The following is a 17,304-nucleotide window of genomic DNA, read 5'->3' as shown; positions in this document are numbered from 1 at the left end:
CTATGTTGATACATAGTAATAACTATGGCATCAACATGTACTTACATAGTAACTACCATGTAACTACAGTCTAGTGGTATCAGTTATTACACAGGTTATATAATTGGCAAGAGTTTGTGCGATCGATGACAAAACTTGCAAAACTGTCAATATAACTTCAATGTTGGAAATGGTCAAAGATGATGTCAAATACGATACTGCTAGCCTGTAATTACAGTCACTACAGTACTATGTAGGTACAATGCAGTACAATAATAGTAACACAGTTATTATTATGTTGTTATATACATGTACAGGCAACTTAATGTAAAGTGTTACCAAAAAATACAAGTTAAGATTCAACCATTTTGGTCAACATTGGTACTACCTGTGTATTGAAGTATAAATAAAGCCTGGAATCTGTAGGAGGTGTTTATTATTTTGTGTATTACTAGTCCTCTGACTGTTGTGCTGCATACCACCAATGCCTATAGCCTCTGAGGTAATGTTAAGCCAATATGTATTATACACTTGCCATGTCACATTTTCTCATCTCATGTCTGGTTAGCCTATTTCGCTAGCATAGAGGCTAGCTAGTACCGACGGCTAGTACTAGAACACTGAACGTACAGCTCGTTGTCATGGCAATTCGGAAGGTGTTGCCAAAGCGGAGCTGGATGTCATGTGCTCCTTGGAAGCCGGTTCATCTGGGCCCAGCTGTCCCAAAACATTTAATCTGGATCAGAATGAGCCCCATTATTTTTTGCTATCCAGAATCAGATCGAGCTGGCTGATATTGAGTCATATAGGGGGAAATCAGCCAGAGCGATCTAATCCCGGATAGCAACAGAGAATCTGGATCATTCTGATCCAGATGAAAAGTTTGGGACAACTGGGCCCCAGGGAAGAGGGGCTAGCTAGCTAGCTAGCGAGCGTGTCCCAGGGTGTTCCTCCTCACCTGTCGTTGAGGCAGCAGTAGATGATGGGGTTGTACATGGTGGAGCTCATGGCCAGCCACATGGTGGTCAGGTACACCTGCTGGATGAAGGTCCCGTCGAACAGGAGAGGGAAGAACTGGTACAGCAGGAAGTAGACGTGGTAGGGCAGCCAGCAGATAGCGAACGTACACACCACCACGATCATCATCTTCACCACCTGTATACCCACCCCCCCCGAGGCGAAACGCAGGACATATTGTGAGGTGAAGGCAGGGAGAGAGAGCTAGACATGAAGGGTAGACGGTTGAAAGGAGAGAGAGGAGAGAGGAGAGAGGAGAGAGAAGAGAGAAGAGAGAAGAGAGAAGAGAGAAGAGAGAGGAGAGAGGAGAGAGGAGAGAGAGGAGAGAGGAGAGAGTAGAGTGGAATGAGAAATGAGAAAGACGTAATGAGAATGACATACGCTGTAGACATACTGAAAATGTAAAGGTGCGGGGGAAAGGAGAGGAGGAGAAAGAGTTTGAAGGGAGAACACTGAGGAACGTGACACCATCCGGCTCCTCCCTGGGTAGCCTGGCCAGATGGTGACGCACAGAGGTTCAGTTTGGTGTGAAGCATGGTGAGAGCAGTGCAGTCAAAGTGTTGGAACCCGAGTGAACTTGTTGTTGTTGGCGTTAAGACACTTTCATTTTCAGCATTCAATTTGCCCTCTGGAATCTACCAGAGTTTCCCGAGTGCGGTCGTCATCAGTCCTGGCCGGGAGAGACACAGTGCTGCAGGCTTTTGTCCCAGCTCAGCAGTGACACACCAGATCCAGCTAATTAAGCTTGTGGAGTTCAGTTGGTTAGTTCAATCAGGTGTGATGGCACCGGGTTGGGACAACAACAACCTGGACCCCCTGTGGCTCTCCAGGACCAGGATGGAACACTCAGCACTGCCCGGGTGAATTCATCCCATTCTCATCAAAATGATAACTTATCCTAGCTTTTAATCCAAAGCCATTTACAACTAGAGGTTCCAGGGAGTCTCCCTGGAGTAAGGTAGGGCTATGTGCCTTACTGAAGGACACACTAGTGGCGGTGTTCCCAGGCGGGACTCAAACTCATGACCTTCCGATCACCTGTCCAACTCACTGTCCATCGCTACCCCGGGTACAGTCATAGAGGGGGTCCTACCTTGGGGTACAGTCATGAAGGGGGTCCTATCTTGGGGTACAGGCATGGAGGGGGTCCTATCTTGGGGTACAGTCATGGAGGGGGTCCTACCTTGGGGTACAGTCATGGAGGTGGTCCTACCTTGGGGTACAGTCATAGAGGGGTCCTACCTTGGGGTACAGTCATGAAGGGGGTCCTATCTTGGGGTACAGGCATGGAGGGGGTCCTACCTTGGGGTACAGTCATGGAGGGGGTCCTATCTTGGGATACAGTCATGGAGAGGGTCCTACCTTGGGGTACAGTCATAGAGGGGGTCCTACCTTGGGGTACAGTCATGGAGGGGGTCCTACCTTGGGGTACAGTCATGGAGGGGGTCCTACCTTGGGGTACAGTCATGGAGGGGGTCCTACCTTGGGGTACAGTCATAGAGGGGGGTCCTACCTTGGGGTACAGTCATAGAGGGGGGTCCTACCTTGGGGTACAGTCATAGAGGGGGGTCCTACCTTGGGGTACAGTCATAGAGGGGGTCCTACCTTGGGGTACAGGCATGGAGGGGGTCCTACCTTGGGGTACAGTCATGGAGGGAGTCCTTCCTTGGGGTACAGTCATGGAGGGGGTCCTACCTTGGGGTACAGTCATGGAGGGGGTCCTACCTTGGGGTACAGGCATGGAGGGGGTCCTACCTTGCGTTTGGCCATCAGCTGCTCCTTGTAGCGGTCCGAGGAGTCTCCAGGGATCTCACTGGCCCACAGGGTCAGGCCCACCACCAGGTAGGCACAGCCCATCACCAACAGAGGCAGGAAGTAGATCAGGACAGACACACACACGTGGTACCTGCAGGGCAGGAGGACAGGCAGGGCAGGGCAGGGGAGAGGAGAGGAGAGGAGAAGAGGGGAGAGGAGAGGAGAAGAGGGCAGGGGAGAGGAGAGGAGGGCAGACAGACAGGGCAGGGGAGAGGAGAGGAGAGGAGAGGAGAGGAGAGGAGAGGAGAGGAGAGGAGAGGAGAGGAGAGGAGAGGAGAAGAGAGGAGAGGAGAGGAGAGGAGAGGAGAGGAGAGGAGAGGAGAGGAGAGGAGAGGAGAGGAGAGGAGAGGAGAGGAGAGGAGAGGAGAGGAGGGCAGACAGACAGACAGGGAAGGGCAGAGGAGAGAGAGAAGACAGAAAAAAGATCATCAACTAGTCAAACTATGTGAAGTTAAAAGCGGAACTATCAGGTCATGGTCATATATAATCCAATCTGTGGGAGGACTGTTGTATTTAAATATAATATTAATGTATTTTCTCAATATGCACCATTCCGTTTTAATATTTACAATACATTTTACATTTATGGAATTTAGCAGGCGCCTTTATCCAAACTTACAACAAATGCATTTGAAGCAGGAAAAAGTAATCTATGCTGGGGCCAGGGGCCATTGGCAGTCATAATGCTAGAAGAAGGAAGAATTTGTTGTATTTTTTATTAACAATAGAGAAAACGCTACAGGGGATGTGGATGTCTCAGGAGGGACAGTTAAGGTATAGCCTGCAGAGATCTCTGGCGGAAGATAGGGAGTGACTCTGTATTCCTGAATATAATCCTGAATAATATAGTCCTTAATATCCCAGTGACTCATACACTCAATACAGGCCATGTCCTTGGTAAGTAAAGAATGGCATAAACAGAAACTGAGAGGTGAATGATAAGACATGGGACTGGGTCGCTATGAAAAAAGACCCCCAGTATGACATTACATCTCCAATTTGTCTGATCTTTGATAGCTGATCTATCCAGACAAATCTGATTGGCTGATCTAGGACTCTGCGCTAACTTCCCTATATTAACATAGCAGAAGAAAGTAACCCCACGCTTAAGTGTGCAATAAATTAAACTTGATGACTAAATGAATTAGGACAGCGCAGACAGTCAGTTCATGAGTGGGTTATTAGATGCGGATACACTTACTAGTCTGGCTTCCCATGAGCCTGGTGTGTGTGTGTGTGTGTATGTGTGTGTGTGTGTGTGTGTGTGTGTGTGTCCGTTTGTGTGTGCGTGCGTGTCTGCATGCATGCGTGTGTGTGTGTGTGTGTGTGTGTGTGTGTGTGTGCGCGTGCGTGTCCATGTGTGTGTTTGCATGTGATAGTGTGAGGTATGTGAGGTATGTGAGGTAAAGGAAGGACCTCTGGACTCTGGTAGTATTGCACAGGGACGATCCATTTGTCTCGCTGCCAACAGGACAGCTGAGACTCGGCCACCGTTTCCTTGGTAATTAACTACAATTATGATAATGACACTGAATGCCCAGGTGGACAGAAACCTTAGATGTGGCCGAATCGCTGCAGTACCTACACAGCCAAACATCAGCACAAGTTCTCATCTAAATCCCCTTTCCTCGGTGTGTGTGTGTGTGTGTGTGTGTGTGTGTATGTGTGTGTGTGTGTGTGTGTGTGTGTGTGTGTGTATCCGTGTGTGTGCGTGTGTGTGCGTGTGTGTGTGTGTGTGTGTGTGTGTGACTCACATTCGTTTGCACATACGTATCCACATGGATACTCCTGAACATATGTGTTGATTTTCCATCTATTTCACAGCGCTAAGCCCCCGAGGTGTTTTCGTTTTGTTTTCGCAACAGAAGGTTCGTTGGTTTGCATCTGTTTCCCAATTAATTCAGTATTGATGACATTCACAGTCTTTCTACTCTCTGATACACGTGATTAAAACAGTACCATGTTCGGGGGGAAACTGCATGACAGAGTAAAGCACATTGTTAATGGGTGGGCTCTGGGCTGTCAGAGGTGTGTGAAATTGGCTGTCACAGCCCCCTAATGCGTGTTTGGCGGCTCAATAAGGTGATAAAAGGGAGGCAAGTGAAATTCAAAGGAGTTAAGCAGCACATGTAGTTCATTTATATTCCTTTGATAATGTCGCTTATGCACCCGAGGTGCGAATAACAGCTTTTGTGTTATTTTCATCCTTCTCTCAACATGAAAGATTGTTGAGGGGCTTCCAAATATGCAATAAATCACTCTGTGAATCAGGCGGTTGTTTCCATTTTCACCTCTCCATGACTTCTGGTCTGTCAGCAAAGCCTTGATAAGTGCTTCATTTCTGCTGCCTGCCAGGTTTTATTACTGTTGTCATAAGGGAAACTATTTTCTTGCGAGTTAAAAAGCAGAACTTGTCGCGGCGGCCCTGAGAGGATGTGACTGTGGAGAGGTCGTCTTCAGGGTCACTTCACCTGGCGGGCGGCAGAGAGGCGGGCAGACAACCTGTTACAACACCCAGTGGTTTGAACACTCACCACCTGGCAAGGCTATGCCACAATCAACTCCCCCCGCACACACACACACACACCCCCCTCTCCACACACACACACTCCCACACCCCCACACACACACCCCCACACAATCCGCTAGGATTTCTGTGCAGGAATTGATATTCTGTTTACAAAAAAAAAACAGTGTCCGTCTGGAGAGCTGTCAGTCCGTCCAGCGGGTTGGGTTTGGGTTTTAAGGCAATTTGCAAAAATCAGTGCGGCGGTGAGGAACCTCGTCCGGAATACATGATGAGGCCCGCCTGCCTGCCTGGAGGCTGCTGCCCCCCCCAGAGAGAGAGACACTCCTACGGGTCGCTGGAAGACCGACCGTCCCTCCTGTGATGGATGGGGGATTTGGAGGAAGTGGAGGCCCGTACTCCATCACCTACGCTGCCACAGGAACTCTACCCAGAAGGATCCTTGTCAGATGAAGTCACACGGGGGAGAGTGATGCATTATACGCCTCTGTGGTTTGCAGGGGGGAGATAGGGGAATTAAAAGCCCAGAAGATCATATTCGTCACCGTGTTTTTGCCACATGATGTGGTGTCTCTCTCTCTCTGACCAGCCAGCGTGAGACCTCTCAGACTCTCTCTGTCTCTCTCTCTCTCTCTCTCTCTCTCTCTGCTCTTGTTCTTTTGACTTTGCTGTAAGAATGCATCCGTTGACGTCGGCAACCAGGAGAGATGAATGTAGCCGCAGCAGCAGCAGCAGGTGGTCGCGTGACACACTACACCACGCTGACTTCCTGGCACAGCTCAAAGGCTGCTCTTATTAAGGTGCCCAATTTAGGGTAGGGGGAACAGAAAGTGTGAGGGGTCTGTGTGTGTGTGTGTGTGTGCGTGTGTGTGTGTGTTTGTCCTTCTGTGTGTGTCCCCGCATTTCCATCCGTGTGCGTTCCCGTCTGTGGTGTGTGTGTCTATATGCGCGCTGTCAAACAAACGTGAGAGCCCTCCGTCGGAAACCGAAGCTTTAGTCACTTTGTGCAAGCTATTAATAGCGCCCTCTGTGGCCTTGCCCCCTGGTCTGTCCTGGCTAAGTGGGGGGACAGACAGAGTGACGGTCAGGGGTGGCAGGGGCACAGAACCAGAGAGCCGGGGGTGTGTGTGTGTGTGTGTGGGGGGGGGGGGGGAGGTCAGACATAATCAGATGTGTCAATTACAGCCGAGGCGGGGGGGTTGTAGAACCACGCCGACGCTCTGCTTTACTTAGACCAGATGTGTGGGTGAATACAGCCTCATTAACAGAGTAATAAGTGAGGTGACGGTTCCATCATGAACATAGTAATTGACATCGTGCCACTCATCACCATCGCTCCGCAGCGCGGGGCCGGGCTCAGACAGAGGTGTGGGATGACAATGGCGTTTGACTAACACAAAGCAGCAGGAACAGCTGCTGATGATTGGCTGAGCTGAAAGGCTGCTGGGATCAGAGCTGTGGTTTGTGTGTGTGTGTGTGTGTGTGTGTGTGTGTGTGTGTGTGTGTGTGTGTGTGTATGTGTGTGTGTGTGTGTGTGTCTCTATGTGTGTTTGTCTCTATGTGTGTTTTTATTTGTGTGTGTGCCTGTATGTGTGTGTCTCTATGTGTGTGTGTGTGTGTGTGTGTGTGTGTGTGTGTGTGTGTCTGTGTCTATGTGTGTTTTTATTTGTGCATGTGCCTATGTGTGTGTGTGGGTGTGTGTGTGTGTGTGTCTCTCTATGTGTGTTTTTATTTGTGTGTGTGCCTGTGTGTGTGTGTGTGTGTGTCTATGTGTGTTTTTATTTGTGTGTGTGCCGGTGTGTGTGTGTGTGTGTGTCTCTATGTGTGTTTTTATTTGTGTGTGTGCCTGTGTGTGTGTGTGTGTGTGTGTGTGTGTGTGTGTGCGCATGTGTGTGTGTGTCTCTATGTGTGTTTTATTTGTGTGTGTGCCTGTGTGTGTGTGCGCACGTGTGTGTGTGTGTCTCTATGTGTGTTTTTATTTGTGTGTGTGTCTCTATGTGTGTGTGTGTGTGTGTGTGTGTGTGTCTCTATGTGTGTGTGTGTGTGTGCACGTGTGTGTCTCTCTGTTTGTGTGCGTGTGTGTGTGTCTCTCTCTGTGTGAGTGCGTGTGTGTGTGTTTTTAAGTGCGTGCCTGTCCGTGTGCACAAGCACGCTTGCGTGTGTTACCCGCCCAGCGGTCAGCCAGCAGAGACGCACAGACAAACAAAGACATTACTGGGCACAAGGGTGGCCAGCACTTTCCCAGCGTGTGAATAAATGGCCCTCTTAGCCATACCAGATTCATCCCTTGTTTTTCGCACCCCAGGCAAAAAAACACTCGAGTAGTTTGTTTATCCTAGCATTAGGTCTGCAGCGTGTGGCCAACGGAGACTTTACACCACCGACAATAACACAGACATATATCTTCACGGCTTTTCCTTTTTTTTCTCGATCGTCGAGTGTCTCACAGCAACTCAGGTGAGCGTTAAGAAGCAGTGACAGCTTTGGTATTCCCACAGCATTAATAAAGAGCTGTGAAATATGATCCTTATTTCTATCTCTATATATAGTGTATACTGGATGTTGACATTGGCAGGAGGAGAGTAGCGCAGTAATCCTTTTGGTTCTATTTCCGGAAGTGAGTAAGAAAGAGGGTGATGTAGAGGAAAGGTGAATCACCGCTACGACCAGACATTAGCGGTGGTCTCACTCTGCGGCTACATGTGAGGAACGAACTGGGAGGAACCGCTGAAGGTACTGGTGGAGGAGAAGACAACGGCGGGGAGGGGGGGACAGAGAGGGGGATGAGAGGAGGGGAGAGCTGAGATGACGCACACTGTGTTTCAACAGCCATTGAAGTTTTCTCACTGCTCTTCAGCATGAATGTGTTGTATTCATATACAGACTAAAACAGTCTTTTCCCCTCTGCCATAAGGACTCTCAACACCTGACTCACTGCACTGTATAAATTGTCAATTGTAAATATGTTCTTGTCTTGTCTTGTGGTTATGTGTGTTCATGTCCATGTAATAGTCATGTACAATGTGTGTATGTTTTTTGACACTGCTGTTTGAGCTGTACCGACAACAAATTCCACCGACCTAGGTCGTGTGGTCATTAAACTATTAAAAAAAAGATATACTTCTACACACGCGCACGCACATAGTTCTGACCTATTCATCTTATATTGTAGGTTGCGGGGTGCTGTTGACTTCAACAGTTACACTGAATTATGACAAACAACACTCTTCTACTGTCCTTAAGCCAAGCTCCTTGAGGTTAGCCAGTGTTGGCATCCTGTACACATCCACTTTCAGTCTCTTATTGCCTCCGACGGATGGTGGTATAGGAGGGGAATATGAAATCAGGTCTGTGTTTAGACTGTTGAGAGATAATGGAAAGGGCTTTTATTTAAATGAATACTTAACCAAACTTGCTCTTGGGTGTAACGTAATTAGCAAAAACTTCGGAATCAATAGGGAGTATAAATAAAAGCTGCTCTGCTCTCCGCAAGGCATGGAATAGTAAACAGAGCCTTGCTTTTTTTCCCGGTTAATCTGCTCTGCTGAGGAGAGCGGCAGAACCGAACCCGGGGAGGTTGGGGCATAATTGTCTGGAGCTCTCATGGGCTCCAATGGATTAGCATTAACGGTTGGTATACTATACACAATTATTAAAGTAGAGTTGAAGTCTGCCTCGATAAACATTAGCGAGGCATGGACTTCTCTCGCTACCACTGTCCTTGTCATTCAACAAGAGGCTAGCTTGTGTTTCTTTGTCCCTTTATGCCAAGAAATACAAAGAAACAATACTTCTTTGTTTCGATGCTTTCGTTGATTCGACAACACCGACGTCCCCCTCAATGCGATGGCTGTCAATTCAAAATAATTATTCACAGCGTATGCGAGATACGAACGTACTGGGAGTGTTTCAGGTATACGTCGTGTCAAATACAAAATCCAGATCCTGCACTGTGTGGATTTCACTCATAAAAAAGCCTTTAGTGGACTTAGAACATTAGGGCTCCAATCAGCTTGAGCAAAAAAGTGTTGAGCAGAGCAACTACTAACAACTAAGAACAATCGATAGCAAGATGTTTATTGTACCTTTTAATTGTGTCTGTTTTTGAGAGAACGGCTTTTAGAGTTTTAGAATTGAGAGTTTTCGTAAACAGTCGCAAACACAAGTTTCAGTATTCTCAACTCCCGTTAGATGATGTCTCATCTCATCTATTAGTAATATAAAGATTCAAGATGGCTGACGTTGCTCACTTTTTGGGCAGTGATGCATAATTAGAGCCCGTAGAGGAGGAACTCACATCTTTTTGAAGCTGCAGTCTTCGGGCCAGTTGATGTAGCAGATGACTCGTTCGGGCATCAGCGCCGTGTCAGAGTAGTAGTACTGAGGGAAGGCCAGCAGCAGCGCCAGGACCCAGATGACCCCGATGATCACCTTGGTCTGTGTGGAGGACATCCTCTGCTGCAGGGGGTGGATGATGGCCACGTACCTGGGGGAGAGACACGCTGTTCACACTCTGGATGTCTGCTCTTTGATGCACAAGAGGGCCTACTGGAGACTGGAGATGGAACATCTATTCGAATGAATGAATGAATGAATGAATGAATGGATGGATGGATGGATGGGTGGATGGATGGATGGATGAATGAATGAATGAATGGATGGATGGATGGATGGATGGATGGATGGATGGATGGATGGATGGATGGATGGATGGATGGATGAATGAATGAATGAATGAATGAATGATCTTTATTGTCATAGGTACAACGAAATTCAAATGCAAACCCTAGGTGCTAACAAACAACACGGTCCTAAGATAATAAAAAAAACAAGAATGAGACATAAATAGGGGGGGATATGAATAAAAATAGGGGGATAAGTGATCGGTCGACATCTGAGAATGTATCTATTATGTGAACTTCTATACGTATATACACTATATGGCCTATTCACAGGGGGGTATATAGACAGGGGGGAGTTAGCATGTAACGGTGTACTTTTATGAACATATCATGCATGCAATGGTAAATGGTAAATGGACTGCACTTATATAGCGCCTTTTTTGCTGCTCCAAAGCGCTTTACAACGGCCTCTCATTCACCCATTCACACACCAATGGCGGCAAGCTGCCATACAAGGCGCTGGTCCGCTCACTGGGAGCAATTTTGGGGTTCAGTGTCTTGCCCAAGGACACTTTGCAGGGCTCGACAGTGCGACTGTTTTGGTCGCATTTGCGAGTGAATATATTTCTGTGCGACTTGGAAATACATTCAATCGCACCAGTGCGACTAACTGCTGAACTACTGTCATGCGCAGTCAAACCTATGTGTATAAGCGATGAGGGAATGAAAACAGTGAACAGAAACGCGTGTCGCAGACATGCTTCACGCGAGTCCTATATGCAGGGGTGCACATAACTCGTGCGCCAGTGCGCATGCGTCGCCAAAATGCATGCTGCGCGGCAGATCAGCCGCATGATGGCGCTTTTGCGCACCCAAAAAAATAAAAAAATAAAATAAAAAAGTTGATCACAAAAAATACATCCTCTACCATGGTTGAAATTGAGGACAGTGATAATTTACAGCAGTCAAGAGAGCAGTGATGATGACGATTAAGCTTGTAGCATAAATACATGCTTAGGCTGTAACTTTTTGTTGAAAAGTTGATTTCAGTGTTTACAGAACAGAGCAGTGCTTAAAGAGATGTCCGTTTATTTCAGTGTGTTTAAAGAACAGACATTCAGTTAGTGCTTAAAGAGATGTCAGTTGATTTCATTGTGTTTAAAGGAGTCTGACAGACTTTCATGCTTAAAGAGCAGTCATTTGATTTTGCATTTGTTTATTTTGTTTTGCACACAATCATTTGTTCGTTCATCTTTATTTATGAATAAATGTCGTTTTGCTAATATAAGTTATCCATGTATCCCTTTTTCATCCATCCTGTGGGACGGGTCGTGACTCGCGAGCTCGGGGAGCACCAAGCAGCATCCCTAGGTGCTCCTGTGAGCACTGGCCCCAAAAAGTTATGTGCACCCCTGCCTATATGCTTAAAATGCGCATAATGGGTATATGGGATACAGCTCTCATAGTTCGTAGCGCTGTGTTTTGTTAGCCGCTAGCTGCTAGCAGCGGTTGCTTCCGGTTTCATTACAAAGAGGTTAACCCTATATGTGCCTGATGTCTAACATTCAAATGACTCTAACTTCATATTTTTTCGGATTTCAATGTATGACACATCATTTGAAAGTTTATGATCCGTAGTTCCAATCCACAACACGTCACATTTGAAAGTGTTTCTGTAATTTTTTTACATTTGAAAGTGTTTTGTTTATATAGATTTATATTATACAATTTACCAGTCATATTCTGGAATGTGTCTAAATGTTAAAGTTCCATAAGTATAAGCAAAATAAAGTAACAGTTTGTAAATAAATAGTAGCATTTGAAACAAACAAAAAAAACGAACCGTGAACCGTGACCCAAAAACCGAGGTTCATACCGAACCGTGGGCCAACTGAAATTAAGATTCTTACTTCCCCTTTACATTGTGTGAGTCTCCATTTTTATTACGGCCAAGAGCCGGTTATGATCATTTTGATATGTTATGATTATGATAATTTGTTGTCGTTGTTGACGAAAATTGCGCAATTTTCATTGTGCTACTGAAATTCTTGGTGTGCTACTAAATTTTTCAACATGGTAGCACAGTGCTACCTGGGGAAAAGGTAAGCGTCAAGCCCTGCTTTGACATGTGGCCAGCCGGGGCTTGAACCGCCGATCTGCCAACCTTGTGATCATTAGGCGGCGACTCTACCTCCTGCGCCACAGCCGGCCCATGTAACTGTATACTTTTTATACAAGTTTTTTTAATTTTTTTATATATACTTATAGAAACATATAAACATGTGGACTAGTAGACTTACTAGCATATCCTTATCACAAGAATGTAAACATATTGCACGGTTATAGAACATTGCACTATTCCCATGGTTATTGCTGGTAAGTAAATACTATGGATGTACAGCGCTGTAGGAAAAATGTAAACACACACATACATACATACAGTGGGGGAAATAAGTATTCAACCCATTTTTTTATTCAACAGATTTCCATTGCAGCTATTCACATGAAATGTAGACCAGACATTAGTATGAACTCAATAAAACTACAGAGTTCAAGAAATTGGATCACTCCAATCTATAAAAATGTTATGTGCAATAAAGGGGAATGACACAGGAAAGTATTGAACAGGCTAACTGAATACTGAATGTATTTAATACTTGGTAGAGATGCCGTTGTTTCCAATCACATCTTCAAGATGCTTCCTGTAGGAAAAAACAAATCTCTCAGTCTTTAAATCTTGAAATGTTGAAGATTCTGGGGGGCCCGCTGGTGAATCTTGATTTTCAGTTCCTTAGACAAATGTTCTATTGGATTTAAGTCTGGCGATTGACTAGGCCAGTCCATCACCTTTATTATCTTCCTCTTGGACCAATTGAGAGTCTCCTTTGCAGTATGTTTTGGGTCATTGCCCTACTGGAAGATCATCCATCTAGAACTCCGTGGTACATGGCTCCATTCATCTTCACTTTGATAATGTGGATTTCATCATACCCTGGTACACACATAAGGAAAGTCTTAACAGATTTTTTATCTGAGACAGACCCCAGATAAAGATACAAAATATTGGATTGAACAGCCTTGATCGTATTGTGTGTGGTGTGCGCCGATATTCCCATTTCAGCACCCCACATACATAAAGATTATCGTTACGACAGTCTAGAGTCTCGTTCCCCAAGCAAGAAATCTTGCGTGATCTAACGTGATCTAACGTGATCTAACGTAGTACCCTGACTGACCTGTATGAGGCAGCCATGTGTGACAGGGCAAATAAAGTGCCGAAGAACGAAAAGAAGAAGTCAACTCGCTTCTTGATTAGCTACATTCCATCCACGTCACAATCGGACTCGTGAGCAGGGTTGCCAGATGGGATTTACATTTTCCACCCTAACCACAGTCTAAAAGCGCTAATTCCTCCCAAAAAACCCGAGCCCATCTGGCAACCCTAGTCGGGAGTTGTCGGGAGTCGGGAGTTGCCCCCACACATAAGGATTTCTGTTCGTAAATATTGAACACGTTTAACATTTACGATTGTCAGCCCCGACCATTTTCCGAGCAGATTGTCGGGAGAAATTGACTCTTAACACACCTCACACCACAGGATAATCTTGTAGGATAATCTTTAGAGCCATCCGATAATCGGGCGTTTGCTGTCCTTGGTCGGAAGGGGTAAAATCGGCCCAAAATCGGCCAGATTATGTTTATGTGTGTACCTGACAGCCCCATACCATGATACTTCAAACTCCAAACTTCATTGTAGGTATGGTATTTTTAGGATTATATGCCGAGCCATTTCTCCTCCAAAAAATGATGTATCGTATTTTTGCCCAAATCTTTCATGTCTCGTCTGACCAGACTACATTCTCTCAGTAATCTACAGGCTTCTCCAAATGTTCTGTGGCAAACTTCAAATGAGCTTCAACGTGCCTTTTCTTCAGTAATGGAGTCTTCCCATGTGATTGTGAATGGAGACCATGGCGGTGGGTGGAGTGCATTGTCTATTGTTTTATTTGTAACAACTGTACTTGCTGCTTCCACGTCTTTCTGGAGCTCTGCTCGAGTGGCCCATGGCTCTTGGGCTTCTCTTCTGACTAACTTTCTGACTGCCTGGTCAGAAATCTTGCGAGGAGTTCCTGTGTGTGGCCGGTTGATGGTTGAGTGATGTTGGCCCCAAAGCAGATAATGGCCCCAATGCTGCATTTAGGAGTTGAGAAATCTGTCTGTAACCAGTGCCATTAATATGCTGCTCAACAATCTTGTTGCAAAGTTCTTGGGAGAGCTCTTTGCCTCTATCCATCTTGCAGGAAAGCTTGGTGACAAATGATTAGTTTACTTCTATTCTGTGGTGGGAAACCCTTTTTAAAAGAGTGGAAGCACTTACCCACCAACATGCACTAACCCAGCTGATTCTAATTAGCACAGGTAGGAGAACTCATTAGTGCATAATCTGGTTTAGTGCTTTTTCTTACTGTATTCAATACTTTTTTCCTGTGTCATTCCAATTTATTGCACATAGCTTTTTTACGGGAATGGAATATTACCATTTCTTTAGCTGTGTAGTTTTATTAAGTTAATACCAAGGTTTCGTCTAAATTTCATGTGATTAGCTGTAATGGAAATATGTTGAATTAAAAATGTTTTTTTTGATATGTTGAATACTTATTTCCCCCACTGTAATTGTGTGCATGTGTCAATGCAGACACACACACACACACACACACACACACACACGGCCACAGGCTTTCAGGTAGGTGCATGCAACACACACAAAAACAAACAAACACACACAAACTATCAATACAAATCCATTGTGAGCTCCAGGGTCGTTTCAGAGGAGAGGTCTGTAATTCAAACAACAATAAAGCGGGCTCCCCACCACTCTTATGGTAAACAGCCGAGGGATGGGGCTGGAGAAATGTAACCACTCTCATTTTCATAGTTATGGATGCAAGGACTGACCATCATGATATCAAATAGTTTTCACCATGTTTTGAAGCTGAATTGTAAACAGTTTTTTTACAATAGAGAAAAACAAGTTTCTATTTTGAGTTCTTATGGGGTAAGACAGAACTAAGTCCCTAAGGCATTTAGGAGTTATATTCTCCAAGAAGCAATGACTTTATATCATTAATGTAAAAGTTGTATCTGTAATTTACCAATTACAGATAGCTCCTTTAACAATGTGCATGTTAAATTATTTTCACCACCTCATCTTATTTGAAATCTGCTACCCTTGACAAGAGTAAAACCATCTTCTGAATACATTTTTGCAGATAAAAAAGAAAATCATTTGGCTCCTTTGAAACACACCAAAATACCAAATCAGACAGTCAGTCAGTACACCAGGCGGTCTGAATGAAAAGGAGGTCCTTAGCATGCAAGTCAAACTATTTTGTCCCCATCTCACATTTTAGAGTGATCATCTCTCTGGATGATAATCACACTTATCATTTCAGCCGGAGCAGCAGTCTGAGTACATATCTCTCACTATATTCCATTCCATCAATACTGTATCTTTCACTGCGTGTAACAGAGTAAAAACCGAGTCTTCAGCTTCTAATCAACGGAATAATCCACACTAACGACCCAATTCAATCTCTTAATTAGACATTATCTCTCTAATTATCTGGGGGAAGAAGAGACCTTTGATTCGATTGCTCCCTATAGTGATACAGTATATACAGATTAGTTATCAGATAGTTATCAGATCAGAACTATCATATCTCGATAAGTGGCATGTTTCACAATAGACTTTTCAACTTTTTTCCACAAGATCGAGTGGCCAGCTTGTTGTCTTTTCACCACTCCCTAGACAGATGCAGAAATGAACAACAGCGCTGTTGTTTACCAGACACCACACACACACACACACACAAATGTTTTTTCACACACACACTATGCTATTGTTGTTGTCGAATTTCCATTTGCTGTCCCTTCTTTACCTGGTGTGCCTCAATATATCTCTAGGCTATGTTAAGATTATTCCTGAAAAGCTTCTGTCTCCGAATAGACGCTATGAACGAATGAGTGACATACAGATCCAATAATCCAGGCAATAACATTCTGTATACAGCCAAAGCCAACGAATCCAATTAGGAGGACATGAGGCTGCAGTGCTGGCCTGGCCGCGGTCTCACCGCTAACTAGAAGCCTCGGAGCCTCTACAGATACGGCTCAGGTGACAAGTGCAATTCCGAACCTTCTAGCGTTTCGCTAAGCTTTTGTTGCGCATCCTGTTTAGAGTGTTAAATCCTGGTAATTTGATCAGGAAATAGTTTTCGCCCCCGTTTATTGTGCTCTCGGGGGGGCGTTGTTGTTTTGCTGAAGATTACATAAAATCCCCATCAACAGATGGGAGGAGACGGGCTGGGTGGTGACGGGGGACTGGGTGCGGAGGAAATGCTGATTGATGAGTGGGGGGGAGGGGGCGGGGGGGAGGGTGGGATTGTTTCTATTCCCGGCCACAAGCATCACTCCACCGGTCAGCAGTTTGCCTGTCAGTGGCCAAAACGAATGTTGCCCCTCATTCTAACGGACGTATGCAACGGATGTATGCAAAACCAACATTCACACACGTAGTGTTTGCGTGGTGTGTGTGTGTGTGTGTGTGTGTGTGTGTGTGTGTGTGTGTGTGTGTGTGTGTGTGTGAGTGTGTGTGTGTGTGTGTGTGTGTGTGTGTGTGTGTGTGTGTGCGTGTGTGCATGCATGTGTGCGTGTGCGTGTGTTTGTGCGTGCGCGTACCTGTGTCTGTGGGGATAGATCAGTTTATACAGTAGGTTTAATCAATCTGCTCAATATGGATGTGTGTGTTGCTGCTGTGTTTGCAGTTCTGTTAAAGGTGAAAGGTGAGAGACAGAGTGGGGCGGGTTGGTGAGGCCAAAAAAGTTGACATATTGCAAACAAATCAAAACGTGGACAGATGAAGACGGGACAGACACCAGGATCAATGGCTGCGATCTCCCCCGAGGGAGGAGGCAGGGGAGTGGGGGAAATTAAACGGAGGTACAGGTGAGGAAGGAGAGGCGGCACTGCTTTAGGCTGCGACGTTGCGACCTCATTACATATTCTCTGCACTGCAGCAGCCCAACAGTGCCAAGCATGGGCCTCTGCGTTAGCTCGGGGAGGGGCGGGTGACAGGTTTGGCGCTGGCTGGCGATGTGAACAGCATCGCATGGGGGTTCGGAGAAATGGGGGTGATGACTCACCAGATGCTGGGCCTCACAGAGGGGGAATTAGCCAGGTTAGCTGAGATGCTCATCAGAATCACTTAGCACGTTTATATGGAGCATCAGAGAGCGTACACTAGAACTAGAACAAATGATCGGATATGTTCATTTTCAACCTCAA

At 45.7% G+C, this 17,304-nt stretch overlaps 1 protein-coding gene across 1 annotated transcript in view; it reads right to left on the bottom strand.

The window, feature by feature from the left end:
* tacr1a (tachykinin receptor 1a) overlaps nucleotides 1-17,304 on the bottom strand; it is a 32,467-nt gene that overhangs the window by 3,465 nt on the left and 11,698 nt on the right. The window contains exons 2-4 of the mRNA XM_080532331.1: nucleotides 9,636-9,824; nucleotides 2,752-2,902; nucleotides 938-1,134 (exon numbers count right to left, since the gene is read on the bottom strand). Of these exons, the coding sequence (XP_080388457.1) occupies nucleotides 938-1,134; nucleotides 2,752-2,902; nucleotides 9,636-9,824 (537 nt within the window). The remainder of the gene's footprint in view (nucleotides 1-937; nucleotides 1,135-2,751; nucleotides 2,903-9,635; nucleotides 9,825-17,304) is intronic.

Source organism: Nansenia antarctica (assembly GCF_963989245.1).
Source record: "Nansenia antarctica genome assembly, chromosome: 5".
NCBI classification, from domain to species: domain Eukaryota; kingdom Metazoa; phylum Chordata; class Actinopteri; order Argentiniformes; family Microstomatidae; genus Nansenia; species Nansenia antarctica.
Note: the sequence above shows the minus strand (reverse complement) of the source record. Positions and strands in the feature narration are given on the sequence as shown.